At 43.2% G+C, this 14,865-nt stretch overlaps 1 protein-coding gene across 1 annotated transcript in view; it reads right to left on the bottom strand.

Moving 5' to 3' along the window:
* PPM1E (protein phosphatase, Mg2+/Mn2+ dependent 1E) overlaps positions 1 to 5,360 on the bottom strand; it is a 98,669-nt gene extending 93,309 nt beyond the window's left edge. The window contains exon 1 of the mRNA XM_079955543.1: positions 4,628 to 5,360. Within this exon, the coding sequence (XP_079811669.1) occupies positions 4,628 to 5,190 (563 nt within the window). The 5' untranslated portion in view covers positions 5,191 to 5,360. The remainder of the gene's footprint in view (positions 1 to 4,627) is intronic.
* Positions 5,361 to 14,865: the final 9,505 nt, after the last annotated feature.

Below are 14,865 nucleotides of genomic sequence, written 5' to 3'. Positions count from 1 at the left end.
CCCACATAAGGCCCCCTACATCTTCTGTTGCATAACCCTTTCCAGCAGTCTAGCCACCTGATCATAAACCTTCCTGCAGCAAAGCATTCCTTCACATTCTATCAGTCCCACTATTTAGCTTCTTCATACCTCACACAAATCTAAGAGAGGTTTGAAGGAGATTTATATTTGGAAATGGCATGCTGGAAGGGGTTAAACCTATTTGTCTCACAGCAATTGGAGCACCCTGACCTGTTTAAAAGTTAAAGGAAGTTAAGAGATCCAATCACACAACTGTTTGGCCCTTAATGTCACCCCGTTTTGCTTAACTCCCTTGCCTATCCTTCTGTAGCCCTTCTGCTAACAGTCAGCTGGAGACCCAAGCCAATCATTCTCTCAATTCTCTTAGAAGCCTCCACTTCAATGTTTGCTGCCATCAGCCTTTCATTTACAATGCACACCATGCCCTCTCCTACCTTGCTCCCTGAAATATAACCTTCCTCCCCAGTTTCTGATGCCAACTCCCCCTTTATATTTTTAAAGAAGTCTCCTTGAGTTTCCCAACAATTGTCCTTCCCACTTCAACTCAAAGCTCACCTGTGATCAGCTGAAAACCTACAAGCCAAACCCAGGAACATCTTTTCATTGCCAATGCATGGCCAGAGAATAGGTGACATAGTAAAAAACAAAGCACCTTTGAACTTAGTCAGAATACCCTTAGTCACAATTAATTAACTTCTGTTTATGTTTCTCTAAGAATCCATTTACAGTATTAGTGATTTAACAAAATAAAAATAGGCAACAGAATAGTCTGAAATAAAGCAGGTAGAAGAGTAAGGACAGAGTAAGGACAGCCTCCCCCCCCCCATACACACACGACACACTTCCAGGCAAGCTTGAACTGCAAATATCCATGTGCAATAAGAAGAATGACTGATCTTGTATGTGGTGGGTTAGAGAAAAATATGTTCACTCAGCACATGCACAGTGGCACTCTTTTTTTTTGGACAGTCATTTGCATATTCTCAAACTGAGGTGGTATCTTCAAGTGAGGGGATGGGGACAAAATAATTATGGGCCTGAGCCCCAATTTAAATTAAACTTGTAGGGTCTCTGAGCTACATTCCATAGTTTCTGAAATAAGAAGCTGAGGACCAAACCTGCCTGCAATTTTATCTCTGACATAGAACCCTTGTCCTTTAATCTCAGAGGCATATTAAGAGGATGGGAACAACACTCTACACATGCTTACAGGCAGTATCTCCTAAATCCCACAGCTAAGCAGAGACAATGCTGCCCCTCAAAAGCAAAATTCCAGTGGAGTGAACATGGATGAAGGGGAAGTAAAAAAGATTTCAAGGTTCAGCCCAGCAAGAACCCTAAGCCCTTGATTTCTAAGAGAAATGGTTCCAAGGACTCATGACAGCCTGAAATACACTCAAGCAAAAGTTTTGTTCTCCAACCCTAGAGCAGCCTTCCTCAACCAGGGGCACCAGGTTGGGAAAGACTGTTCTAGGAGGGGGAAATGGAGGGGAGAGAAATGACACTCTGCACACATGGATTCACCCTCTTTTTCATCAGACGTATGCCATGGCTGCTCTGGCACCTCTCAGAAACAAAATATTGCAATTGGTTTCTAGCTCAAATTAGCTCAGCAGGACCCCCAGAATTCAGCCCCTAGTTTCTAAAATGAGCATTTGTCAGATCTCAAAGTCACCCTCTTTGACACAAAAGTCTTGTTCTCTAATCCCAGAGACAGAAAGGGACGTGGGAGGAGGAGGAGAAAGTAGAGTAGGCTGAGGGAAATGACACATTCTGCACATATTTGGGGGCACACACACTCTCCTTTTTATAAAACAAGATCCTGGAGTTGGAAGAAAGTTTCAGCATTCCTGGGGCATCTTTTTCCTTATCTGCATATTCCTGGCATTAGCTGGAAAAGGGATCAATGGATAAAGGAAAGAACATTCTGGAGAGCAGGAGGGCAACAATATACTTCTGGTCCAGTGGCGTAGCGTGGGGGGTGCAGGGGGGGCCGGCCGCACCGGGCACAACATCTGGGGGTTAGGGGGCGCAAATCCACGGGTTAGGGGGCACAAATCCACGGGTTAGGGGGCGCAAATTACTTGCCTTGCCCCGGGTGCTGACAACCCACGCTACGCCACTGTTCTGTTCAGTGGTTTAGGGACCCCTTCCCCTAATCTGCAATCCAGAGCTGAGGTGGTAAGAGGGTGGCATCTCTTCCAAAGAGAAGATCCTGGGGCTCTCTGCACGTGCTCAAGAGCACTCCTCCTTGTCATCAACCTGAATATTCCATAGCTGAGCATGGGGCTTGGTGCACCTTCCAAGGAAGTGCCCCTGGGGTTCTTAATACATGCTCAAAAGTACTGTTTCCCTCGTAAGTCCACCTACTTCACAGCTGAACTGGGAAAGAAGAATGTGTCTTCGAAGAAGATACAGTTCTAGGACTAGAGGGTAGGAACCTAGTCTGTGGCTGACCTGTGTCACTTAATCCAGGGTTGACCTTTTATTGTGTGTTGGATAACATTTGATCTTTCATTGTCTTATGGTGGCTATGTGTTCTTTAAACATAAACACACACTGAAAATCATAGTAAATGAGGTACGGGGAATAATAATACCATTGTTATTTTATTATGTAAGCTCTCATTTCTATCTTGCAAAATCAACATTCAGTAAATAAATCAACTGATTTGCCCTGTGGTTTTTTTTTGTACTCGGCAATAATAAACAATATATAATATAGTATAATGATAAGAAAGTGTGGATGACAAACAGTAACCATGACAATAGGAACACTTTCTCTTATGATTATGCATGTCTTTGCTTGCAATGCATTCCATACAACTGTAATAAAGTAGTGGGGTGACAGCTTTGATAAACATCACCACCACCATAGCTATCAACACTTATTATTTTATTTATGCTAGTTTTAGCATGGGAACTTTTACAAAATGCACACAACCACCCTAGAAAAAATTATCATAATTATTATCAATAATGGTAATATTTTCCCCAGGATATCTTTTATAGGATTGTAATCATTATTCATTCATTCATTCATTCATTTTTATTAAAACAAAAACAAACCATTAGCCTCCTTCTCACAAACAAATTTAAAAGGACATAGAATGTTAATCAGTGAAAAGTGTAGTTAAAGGAAACCGTTTTCACCTAGTGTTCAAAGATATGTAATGAAGGTGCCAGGCAAGACTTCCTGGAGAAGGCATTCCACAAACAGGGAGCCACTACAGAAAAGGCCCTTTCTCATATTCATAGAATTATAGAACTGTAGAGTTGGAAGGGACCTGAGGGTCATCTAGACCAACCCTCTGCAATGCAGGGGTCTCAATTAAAGCATCCATGACGGATGGTCATCCAACCTCTGCTTTAAAACCTCCAATGAAGGAGATTCCACCACCTCCAGAGGGAGACTTTTCCACTGTCGGACCTCTCATGGAGGAAGCGCATGAATAAGGGCCTCTGGTGATGATCACAGGATTTGAGTCTGTTCATGTGGAGTTTATATACACAATAAGAATAGTAACAACAATTTCTCCAAGGATGGTTATATTTTCATGTTAGTTTTTTGTAATGGATATAGTAATATTTTTTCCTAGGAGTGTTTTTTTTGCAATGGGTCCCAACCTAAAACTATAATAACTAAGACGTGAGTGGCAACACTGATAATGCTAACAATTATGGTAGTGGTAATAATGATAATGATAATAAGTTCAGGGGCTTTAATGATTCCATTTAGTTACAGTTTATTATGCCAAGACACCTTGCCTGGCAATAAACACTATAGGATTTCTTTTATCTGTTTAACCCATCTGTTCAAATTGCATTATTCTGAACTCAGTGTCTGATTTCTTTTTTTTTGGGGGGGGGGGGAGAGAAAATTGTACATAACCATCACAGGTAAAATTGTTACTATACTTATTACAACATGCACACACACCACTATCCTAGGAATTGTTAATATTAATAGCAATTATCACCAGTGATTATGATATTAATTAGAGGGTGGTTACTTTTTTGGGAGTGGTAATAGATGGACTAACAACAATTTCCCCAAGAATAGTTATGCTTTTTTGGGGGGTGGGGGTATATAATATGTACAGCGACAGCAATTTCTTCTAGGATGGTTATGTTTCTTGGGCAGCTGGTAAAAACTACAGCAACAATTTCCCCTTAGGATGGCTCTGCTTCTCTTTCGGGGGGGGGGGGGGTGGCGTTTATAGGTACAGTAACAACAGTTTCCCCTAGAATGGTTATGCTTTTCAGGGGGCAAGGAGTATCAATAGGTATAGAAACATCTATTTATGCTAGAATTTCTGCTATTTCTACATCTATTTCTGCTGGAATCTGTTATGCTTTTTTTGGGGGGGGGTGTTGAGGAGGTTATAGGTCCAGCAACAGCAGTTTCTCCTATGAAGGTTATGCATTTCGGGGGGTTGTGAATAGGTATGGAAACATCTCTTTCTCCTTGCACGGCTCTGCTTTTCGGAGGTTGCAGGGGGGCGATATGCACGGCAGCCACCGTTCCCCCCAGGATGCTGGTTCTGCTGGGGGGCTGACCTCTCTCCCCCCCCCCCCCACATACACTCCCTTCCCTTCCTACTCACTACTTGTAGAGCTGCTGCAGGCAGAGGTCCAGGCACTCGCCCTCCACCTCCTCCTCGGTGATGTGCTCCGAGAGCGGCCGGGGCAGCGCGGGCAGCGGCGGGCTGGCCGGCCGGGCGGGAGGCTGCGGCTGCGAAGCGGGCACTGCCGCCGGGGCCACAGCCGGGGGCAGCTCCTCCTCGGGCTGCGCTTCCCCGACGCGGCTGTCTCCGTCGCCGCCGGCTCCCTCCTCCTCGTCGTCGTCGTCGCCAGCAGCAGCAGCCTCGTCGCCTTCGTCCAGCGCCTCGTCGTCGGCTTCTTCTTCGCCTCCTCCCTCTTCCTCAGGCGGCGGCGGCGGCGGCTCGCCGTCCCCTCCTCCTTCGCCACCTTCTTCTTCGTCTCCCCTCACGGCTTCTTCTTCGACCTCGACGGCTTCCTCAGCTTCCCGCGCCGCGTCGCCTTCTGCCCCGCCGCCGGACGGGGGCGACGGCTCGGCGCCGAAGGGTCCGCGGAACTCGCCCAGGAAAAGCTCCAGGAAGCGGCGGTAGGTCCGCTCCTCAACGCTCCACGCGCCGCCCGCGGCCATCGCCTCGCATGCCCGGCGGCAGCGGCGGAGGAACAGAAGCGAAAGAGGAGGAGGAGGAGCAGGAGAAAAAGAGCGGCGGCGGCGGCGGCGGCGGCGACAGCTTCCCTCAACACCGGCCTACCCGCCCCTTCTCGCCTCCCCCGCTCGCTCGCTCGCGCGCGCGCGCGCGCAGGCTCGCTTCCTTTCGCTGCCTCTCGCGCTCCCCTCAGTCCGTTAGAGCTCGCGCGCTCCCGCCTTCCCTCCCTCGCGCTTCCCCTCCCACCTCGTGTGCGCGCTCACGGACGCACAAGGCAGAAGGAAGCGCGCGCGGAGGAAAGAATAATAATAATAATTTTTTTTGGCGGGGTTTACCAAGGCGCGCCGCCGCCGCCGCTATTAGCCGTTATTAGCCGTTCGCCTCTTGAGGTTGTTTTTTTTTTTAAATGCCGGCGCGTGTATGTCTGTGTGTGTGCGCGCGCGCACGCGCGAAGGGCGCCCTGAGGGAGACTCGAGCAACTTTCTTTTCGACGCCTGAAACCCACCATATCCCAGCAGGCTGAAGGCAAGGCAAGCCACGGTTGGGTTTTTTAATATTTATGTGTGTGTGTGTGCATATATATATATTTCGCAAGATTTATACGCCGCTTGATTGTAATGAAACCTCGAAGAAGAAAAGGAAAATAAAATTATCAGTTACGTGCCTTTGTCAGGAAAACCCGCCAATTATCCGTTGAAAGCAGCTATTTAGAACATTCAGAAAAAAATAATAATGATTAAAAGCAAGGATAAGCAAAAGAGCAGATGAAAACACATGCCGAAGTTCTGCATGTCTGGATAGGCTTGCCTGAAGAAAAATGTTTTTAGCGAATGCCAAAAAAGACTACTGTACAGCAAAGGCACCTGCTTTGCTCTTTAATATTTCCTCTTATTTTAATCTTGCAAGATTTATATACTGTTTAATTTGTCATAAAATCAACCAGTTTGCAAGGAATATTGAAATTACTGTATAAAAAAGTTAAAAACAAGTGGTTGAAATGTCTTAAAAGATGATTATAATTAAGAGCCAGAGGACAGAATTGCCACACACACAAAGAACAAGGATATAGTTGTGAGTTCCTCACTTGCATTTTTATAAATCATTTATTGTGTCAACACGAATAGAAGTTATTAATATTGCAGTTGTTGTATAAGGGATTATTATCATGACCGGAATGTAATTGAAACAGATAAGATTTTGGAATGCAGAAATAAAGAAAACCATCAAATCTAGCATGCGGGGGGGGGGGGAGTACTTTAACAAAATTATATAATTCAGTATTTGAATGATTGGTATTAATAATTGTATTATAAATTAATATTGCTACAATGAGGCTATTATTGGACTGTAATTGAAAACTAATAAAATTTTATTACAAAAAAAATTAAGAGTGAAAGATTAAAACATGGCAATATCTCAATAAACATGGCAATGCTTATATATTGTTTCTGTATCTATTATACTAAACTTTAAAAACTCACAATGTTTATTAAAAGGCTTTTCTAGACCACTTTTTGAGGGTGTGGGTGTGTGATGGTGTATTTATCATTAAACAGGGTAAGCAAAAAAATTCATTAAATAAATTATTCCCATGATAAATGAATACCGGACAGTTGTGCCTCTGACTACCACCTTCAACCTGTTGAGGTGTTTATGTTTCTTGGGCGGCTTTTTCCAAAGGAAATGTATTTGCATGCAGAATGTCCCAGGTTCAATCTCCAGCATCTCTAGGCAGGTTTGCAGGTGTCTCCTGCCTGAAACCCTGGAGAAAGTCTTGAAATACAAATTTCAAGATTAAAACAGGTGGCTAACCTGTGGCCTTCCAGTTGGCCGAGGGAGCCGGCGTACAGCTTCCGGGTCATGTGGCCAGCATGACTAAGCCGCTTCTGGCGAACCAGAGCAGCGCACGGAAACACCGTTTACCTTCCCACCGGAGCGGTACCTATTTATCTACTTGCACTTTGACGTGCTTTTGAACTGCTAGGTTGGCAGGAGCAGGGACCGAGCAATGGGAGCTCACCCCGTCACGGGGATTCGAACCGCCGACCTTCTGATCAGCAAGTCCTAGGCTCTGTGGTTTCTATAAATCCTTTTATTCTTGCCTGTTAGCTATGTTGGCTGGGCCTGATGAGAGCTGGAGCTGGAGAGTTTGGAGCATCCATTCCCCATCCCTGATTAAAAATAACAATGGGTTGTAGCTGACTAACCTGCCTGCAAAAGCCACATATTCCATGGCAATGAATGCCATTTTCTGTAGCCGCAGGCACAAGTCATATTATGCCTTTTATTTACATTATCTTCCACTCCCAAAATTTGGGTGTTCTACTTCCAACCAAATTGTTAGTTGTTTTAGCAACATATTCAGGTTCTTGGTTTTCATCCTGTTTTTCTCTCTTCTGGTGTTGTTTCCAAACAAGCTATATAATGGTGTAGAGCTTCGCCAATACAATTACGCTAATGCCATTAGATGAAATATTGCTTCTTCCCGCAAGCTAGCTCGTTCCTTTTCCTTGCCTTTCCATTTCATGATAAATAGCAAAGGGAAAGGGGGAAAAAACCCAAACCCAACTGCATTTTATCTCTGCTTTTCCTGCCACTGAAAAACTCCCCAGAGACACAATCCAGAGTCCACATTATGAGTTTATGAAAATATATCAGAGTCAAACCCTCATTCTTTTTCAGTAGTTCCCTTTCTTTCCTTTTCATTGAGTTGAAAGTGCAAGAGTAGAACAAAGCAAGGAGTTTTGGGGAATAATTAAAAATATCTTGGAGGGAAACCAGTAAGAATGGAAGAGGAACAGAGAGTTTAGAAATACAGATTTCCCTGCCCAATTTTAGGCCCCCAGAGCAGAGATGGGGAAACTGTGGTCCTTCAGATGTTACTGGACTCATCAGGGCCTGCCAGCTAGGCTATTGATAAGGGATGATGGGAGTTGGAGTCCAACAACATCTGGAGGGCCACAGGTTCCCCAGTCCTGTTTGGAGGGACCCACCAGTCTGGATGGGGTAATGGAGAAGGTGGGGGTTAGCCAAGAACAATTGGTTATCCCAGGACTTTCCTGAAGAAAGCCGTAAGGAACAATAGACTATATTGTGCTGCCTTTGTTCTCTCTTCCTCTTAACTGTTCCAGTCCAGACTCCTCTCTGAATAGAATAGAATATGAACATAAGAATAGCCTGCTGGACCAAGCCATCTTGTCCAGCATCCCACCAGATGCCCAAGTGGGAAAACCATGAACCGGACCCAAGCACAAGAGCACCCTCCCTTCCTGTAGCTTCCAGCAGCTGATATTCATGACTGCCTCCATTTGTGGAGGTAGAGCATAGCCACGGATAGGCTTATCCTTCAGGAATTTGCCCAATCTTCTTTTAAAGCCATCTAAGTTGGTGGCCATCACTGTCTCTCATGGGAGAACATCCCATCATTTTAAGTGTGTGCTGTGTGAAGTAGTATTTCCTTTTATCAGTCCCAAATCTTCCAACGTTCAGCTTCAGTGGATGTCCATGAGTTCTATTATGGAAAAAAGAAATATCCTTTCTCCATGCCATGCATGATTTTATAAACTTCTGTCATGTCACCTCTTGCTCGCATGAGTCAGAAGTGTATATATTTCCAGGAATCTCTACATGAATGTTTTTGCCTAGCTGGTGGCTGTGATATGTCCACCCTCCAGATGCTGCTGGATTCCACCTTCTATGATCCCTGAGCATTGGCCACACCTGCTAAGGCTAATAAAACCCCAACATCTGCACAACTACAGGATCCTCCAGCTGTGTTCAGCACTAGCACAATGTTAAGAAACAATTACCACACCCCCAGCCTTCTAGAAATAACGATCATCCTCATCATACTTAAAAGATGCAATTTATATATAGAGTATTTTCTGTGTTTAAAGCACTTCACATATATTAGCAATCTGTACAATATCCCTGTGAGGTAGGTCAGAGTCATTATCATCCTCATATTGTGGAAGGGGCTTGAGAAAAGTAGGGCTAACACCTTACTGAAACCATCTATTGAGTTCATGGCTGAGATGATGTTCAAATAGTGACTGGCTCATGATCTTGGAGACTACATTTGATAAAACTGTACAACGTACAGCCTCAAATATATAGATGTATTGATCCCAAAGTGCCTCTCTTTAAAGTTTTATTGTACTTCTATTTAAAGCTGCTAGTCTTCATGAGGGAAGATACAAAAATTATGGGGGTATAGACAATTTAGTAAAGTAAAAGGACGTCATGTTTACCATACTGGAGCTAGGATATCCTGACCTCTACGCCCACCTTGTGATTTTTAAACAGTTCTTGTTAGCCGTCCCAGACTTAGCTATTAAACAGGGATGGACTTGTCAGACTTCCCAATGTCAAAGCGGCTTCTTGATAGATTAATGGCACACCAGGCATGAAGCTAAACATATGCAGCTCACACAGAGAAACAGCCGTTGGAGCTTGAAGGAATTATCAGCCTGGTTAAGGACAATAGGTAATACGATTTATACCATTTATGGAGACTTATAAAATGTTTTACATCTCAGTTCATGATAAGCTCCACAGGACACCCAATAACCCCACAAGATGCACAAAAGCAATAATTGCTTTCCCCACCCCCAAATCCAAGACAATTGGAATCACCCAAATGAAATGCGGAAATACAACACGTCCACAGGCTGCAGTCCCTCTCCCTTGCTCTCCCCCTCTCTCTATTTCATGGCAAATTACATATAAATGAAACAAATTTAGCCGTGGACACCGTCCAGTGTACTCCCATATGCCAGCCATGGTGCCGTCCCTTTCTCTTGATCAAATTGTGATGCCCAGGAGCAGGACTTCTTGGCTACAGAGCCCTTGTCATTTGGTTGGGGGGGGGGGGATTGTGTCTTGCATTTCAAGTCCAATGTTGTATATCTAGTATTTGGCAAAATCTCTTTTTTGAGAGGGAAGGTGCAAAAACCCTCTTGATTAACCTGCTGTGTGTAACATATGGTAACTGTGGCTGGTGTAGTTGAGTTAGACAACCGAGAAATCTGAATTTGATTCAGTCTGACATTGCGATGCTGCATGGAATTAGCAATTGGGATCACAGAGCATAACTAGGTGTTACCTGGGTCTATAGTGGGGGGAAAGTAGACATACTGAGTGGCAAAGGTGTAGTGAGGTATATTCATGACATTTTACTCTAGAATTAATGGAGACTTGCGTACATGTCTTTTTCTGTGTGGCCCACAAATGATCTGCAACCACTGCATTTTTTGCCTCCAAAATACAACCCTCTGCAAAGAGTTTCACCACCATTCCTAATAAAAAAGTATCCTGCAGTTTCCAGTGACAAGCATAAAGCAGTATAGCAACCACTAGCAACCTTTGTCAATTCCCATCATCCCCAGTCAGCATAGGAGTTGTAGTCAACAGCACCTAGTGCCCACACCAAGTTGGTGAAGTCTGCAGTTTACCACTTAATGCTATCTCATAAATCTGGCATAAATTGAATAAGACAAGGAAGGCAAAATACATACTTATAAACATTACTGAAAGAGACTAGGACAATAAGTATCCAAAATGCTCAAAATCTGTAACAGGTTCACCAAATATGGAAGCAGTCTGCTGCATTTTTGGCACAGTATCAGCAGCTACTATTTCTAACTGTACAGATTTTGTTTAATTTCAGAGGCATCAAATGTCGTTGCATTACCATTTTTATACAATTCTCTTCCAATAATGAGCTCACAGTGCTAACAATTTCCAGATCCAAAAAGTAAAAGACAAACTTTCTGGGGGAAAAGGGATCCCATTATATGTACTTTCCCTGTTTTGGTTGATGATATTTTATAGATGGAGTATTAATAATAGAAATAATAAAGGCACATTTTATACCTTTATTAAGGTAGGAGGGAAATATTTGTGCTTGGACTCATAATCAGGTTTGCAAAATCTGTTGGATTTCTGGTAAATTAATGTTTTCCAACTCGAATAGACAGGAGATTCCTTTTCTGAAGATACTGAAATAAACGATATTGAAATTGTGGTAGTCATTGGCATAACTCTTAGTAAGAGAGAATATAGTGGTCTTTCATGATAGAAAATGAAGGCTATATCGTGGTATATTTTAAGTTTCCCCCAGAAATCAAAAGGTCCAGCTTATTCATGGAGTCTGGATCTTGACTCTCTGTGGACAGGAGCTCTGTGGAATGTTCTATGTAGAAGACTAAAGGTTGGGGGAAGGAGTGTAGCTTAGTGGTAGAGCAGCTGCTTTGAATGCAGAAGGTCCCACAGTCAATCCCTGGCATCTCCAGATAGAGCTGGATGAGACTCCTGCTCAAAACCCTGGAGAGCTGCTGCCAGTCAGTGTAGACATTACTGAGCTGGATGGACCAGTGGTCTTACTTGATAAGACTGATTTCCATGTTGATCTCTAAGAACTGGAGAAAGTGGGTATATAAAAGTCGCTAAAATGAAGTGGTATTTTAAAGTTGTTTTCAAGGTCACCATGACCTTGTTTTTAACTCTTCTTGTTTTTTCAGCATTAAAATGCCTTTTCCAACATGCAAGCACCTTTTATAAGCAAATTATGCATCTCTTTCTTCCCTCAAGAGCACATGAAAAGTGTGTTAGCAAAACCTGACTTTGCCATACAATAGTTTGCCAACCATTACAATTCACTGTCATCACCATTCTTTATAAGTCACTCTCTCAACCTAGCCTACCTTACAGGGCCATTGTGGGGAGAAAATGGTGTACACCACCTTGAGTTCTTTTGGTTAAAGGTAGGATACAAATGTAATAATAACAACAATCAATTGCAGTGTGGTAATATGTATGTGGCGTATTTTGCCAACTTATTTTTCAAGTAATATTTTCTTATTTCATTTAAGATGTAACGCACAATCAAGTCACCAGCATTTTCCATTTCAGTTGTGGGTTGCTGATATTAAGTCACGATCAGTTTCCAAATGTGGCATACTGTACTTTTAGCCAGTACTGTAAACCTGAAATCAAATCGTTCAGTACCATGGACAACGGTCTGAACCGGAATGGATTTTCACGTTCCATCTAATAAGAATACCCTTTTGCAAATTTATCCCGCACTGACAAATTTCTAATTGCATTTAAGCATAACAAATACTAAATAAGAAACATTGGGCTCTGGGCAAATACAGTATTTAGGATGACCAGTTCTGCATGTATGAATTATTACCATCAAAAGCCTATATTGACATTCAAATCCAGAAGTTCTGGGTTGGAGTCAAAATCAATAGTTTTGCCATGTACTGCAACAGACCCAGGAATCTGTCCCAGGTTACGAAAACTGCATTATCCTAAAGGTGTCTCATAAATTCTCTGTATATTGAAGTGCTTTAATATGCTTGAGTGGTGTATTGAGACATTCATTACGGAATGGCAAATGGAAATAAATTTGCAATCTGATCTACCATCCATTTAAGCTGAAATGCTTGGATTCATGGGAGCTGTGTGCCATTTGAGGCAAACAAGAACTACACCAAACATAGCTAGGGTCTTGCTGGGGGGTGATCCACAGACATCTGGTTGACCACTGTGAGAACATTACTCTGGACTGAATGGGCTATTGCCTGGTCCAGCAGACTCGTTTTATGTACTTACCCAACATCAGCCACAGTACATCCATTGGAATTAATGGGTTGTTTCCAACTATTTTACCCAGAGTAGACCCACTGAAATGAAAAGGCCCAACTTGGTAATGTTTATTTCAATACGTCTGCTCTGAGTAGGGCTAGCATTGAATACAACCAAATGGACCAACGTTAAACATGCCTATTAATTTCAATGGGTCTGAACAACATTAGATTGAACATAGAACTGTTCAACATGAGGATGAACAACATTGGACTGAAACTTGATCCTTCTGGAAGATTGCCAGAGTTAAAAAAGAAAAGATTTGAAGCTCATTTGACAAAGGTTTTCTATTTTCAGAGACTGACGCTTTCAGATCCAGACAGCACAAGCATATTCAAAGGAGTGTCAGTGTGCTTTTTTATATCCAAACATATGTTGCACTTCATTCCATCAAGAGATGCTGAAACCTTTTGAACCATGTCTTGCAAAGTAAGGCTAGGAACCCAACACCAGACAAACAAACAAAGCTCATACCGATGAGTTTTTCACTCCCTTGTCAAAACTATATATACAATAGTCTTTTTAAGTGAGGTAAACTAAATGTATGCTGCTCAATACAGCATTGTGTTTTCTTTCCAATGAGCTCTCAAGGTGAAGAACGTGGCAGCTTAAAGACTCTTCAAGTTACAATGATGGAAGGTTTAGTGAGCCTGGGTTCACTACATATTGTGCCTGTCATGTACGAATGCAGAACAGAGTGTGGAACAAAATGAAACAAATGAGGTTGGCTACTAGAGTGGGCCTTTCCAGTGTTGGCACCCCCAGAAAGGTCTACCTAGTGCCTACACAATGACCTTTTTAGGTTTCAGGTGAAGGCATTTTCAGTCACAAATATTTCGTTGCTGCTTTTTATATTTGTTTTGCTGGATGTTCTCTGTTGCTGGTTTTATTCTGTGTTAGATTTTAGTTTCCTATTGTAGTTTATGTTTTTAATCTTTACCTGTGAACCACCCAGATGGCTTTTGTCATTCGGAGTATATGAATATTGGAAATAAATAAATCAATAAACCAAGCAGGTGCTTTACAACTGAGTTACTGCTCCTTCTCCAAGAGACATTACTTTCCCCTCATATGCTGGGGCAAACAAATTGTGTTTCTCTCTGTCTAACCTGTTATTGCCTTGTTTAAAATCCCAGTAATGCATGCAGGGCTGTCCCACCCAAGGCAAGGTAAGGTAACCACCTTGAGCAGCTGGATCCCAGGGGCAACAGATCTGGCCTTCAAGGAATGCATTGTCCGCTGTCATGATGGAGGCTGGATCTGCTGCCTTCTGGGCAGCCTTCTCAATGCCACCTCTACAACATCCTCTCGGTGAATAGGGGGCACTGCTGCTCTCCTCCCACCTCTAGGGAGGAAATGGCGGAGGCTGCCCTCTGGGGTCTGCCTGTGCCTGGCATGATCCTGTTCTCCCACCTTTGTGGCAACCTTTGATTCCCACTTTTGGGTGGGAGCTCACTGAGTGGACTGATCTCCACTACCTCTTAAACCTCACCTACCTTGCAGGGGTTTTGTGAGGATAAACTGGGGGCAGGTGGTAGAACCATAAATGAGCTCCTTGGAGGAAAGGCAGGATATAAACAAAACAAATAACCTGTGAAATTTATTACCCTGAAATATTGTAATCATACAGGGAAGAGGTCCTTTAAATGTTTTTGTGGGAAGGGGGGATTTTTGTACTGTTTCGTTCTTATTTTGTTGTTGTCATCTGTCTGTCTCGGGAGACAATGGAGGAATGCACCTTTGGGGGTGAAGTCAAGCTGTTGGAAGGTTAAAGAGTCTGGTGTGGCTATAGACACCGATACAGCAGAGGCATGTTTTGTTTCAGTTGGGGCAGATGAAGGCGTCCGGTTGTACTGCTGCAGATGCGCCATGGAGTTTCTTCTCTGCGCTCTTCCCAGCTGTCATTTATTATGCACTTTGTGGCTTTATTCTGTATTTTATGCTGTGAACCATCCTGAGATCTTTGGATGAAGGGCAGTATACAAATTTAATAAATAATGAATAAC

Source organism: Podarcis cretensis (genome assembly GCF_951804945.1).
Source record: "Podarcis cretensis genome assembly, chromosome: 15".
Classification (NCBI taxonomy): Eukaryota; Metazoa; Chordata; class Lepidosauria; order Squamata; family Lacertidae; genus Podarcis; species Podarcis cretensis.
Note: the sequence above shows the minus strand (reverse complement) of the source record. Positions and strands in the feature narration are given on the sequence as shown.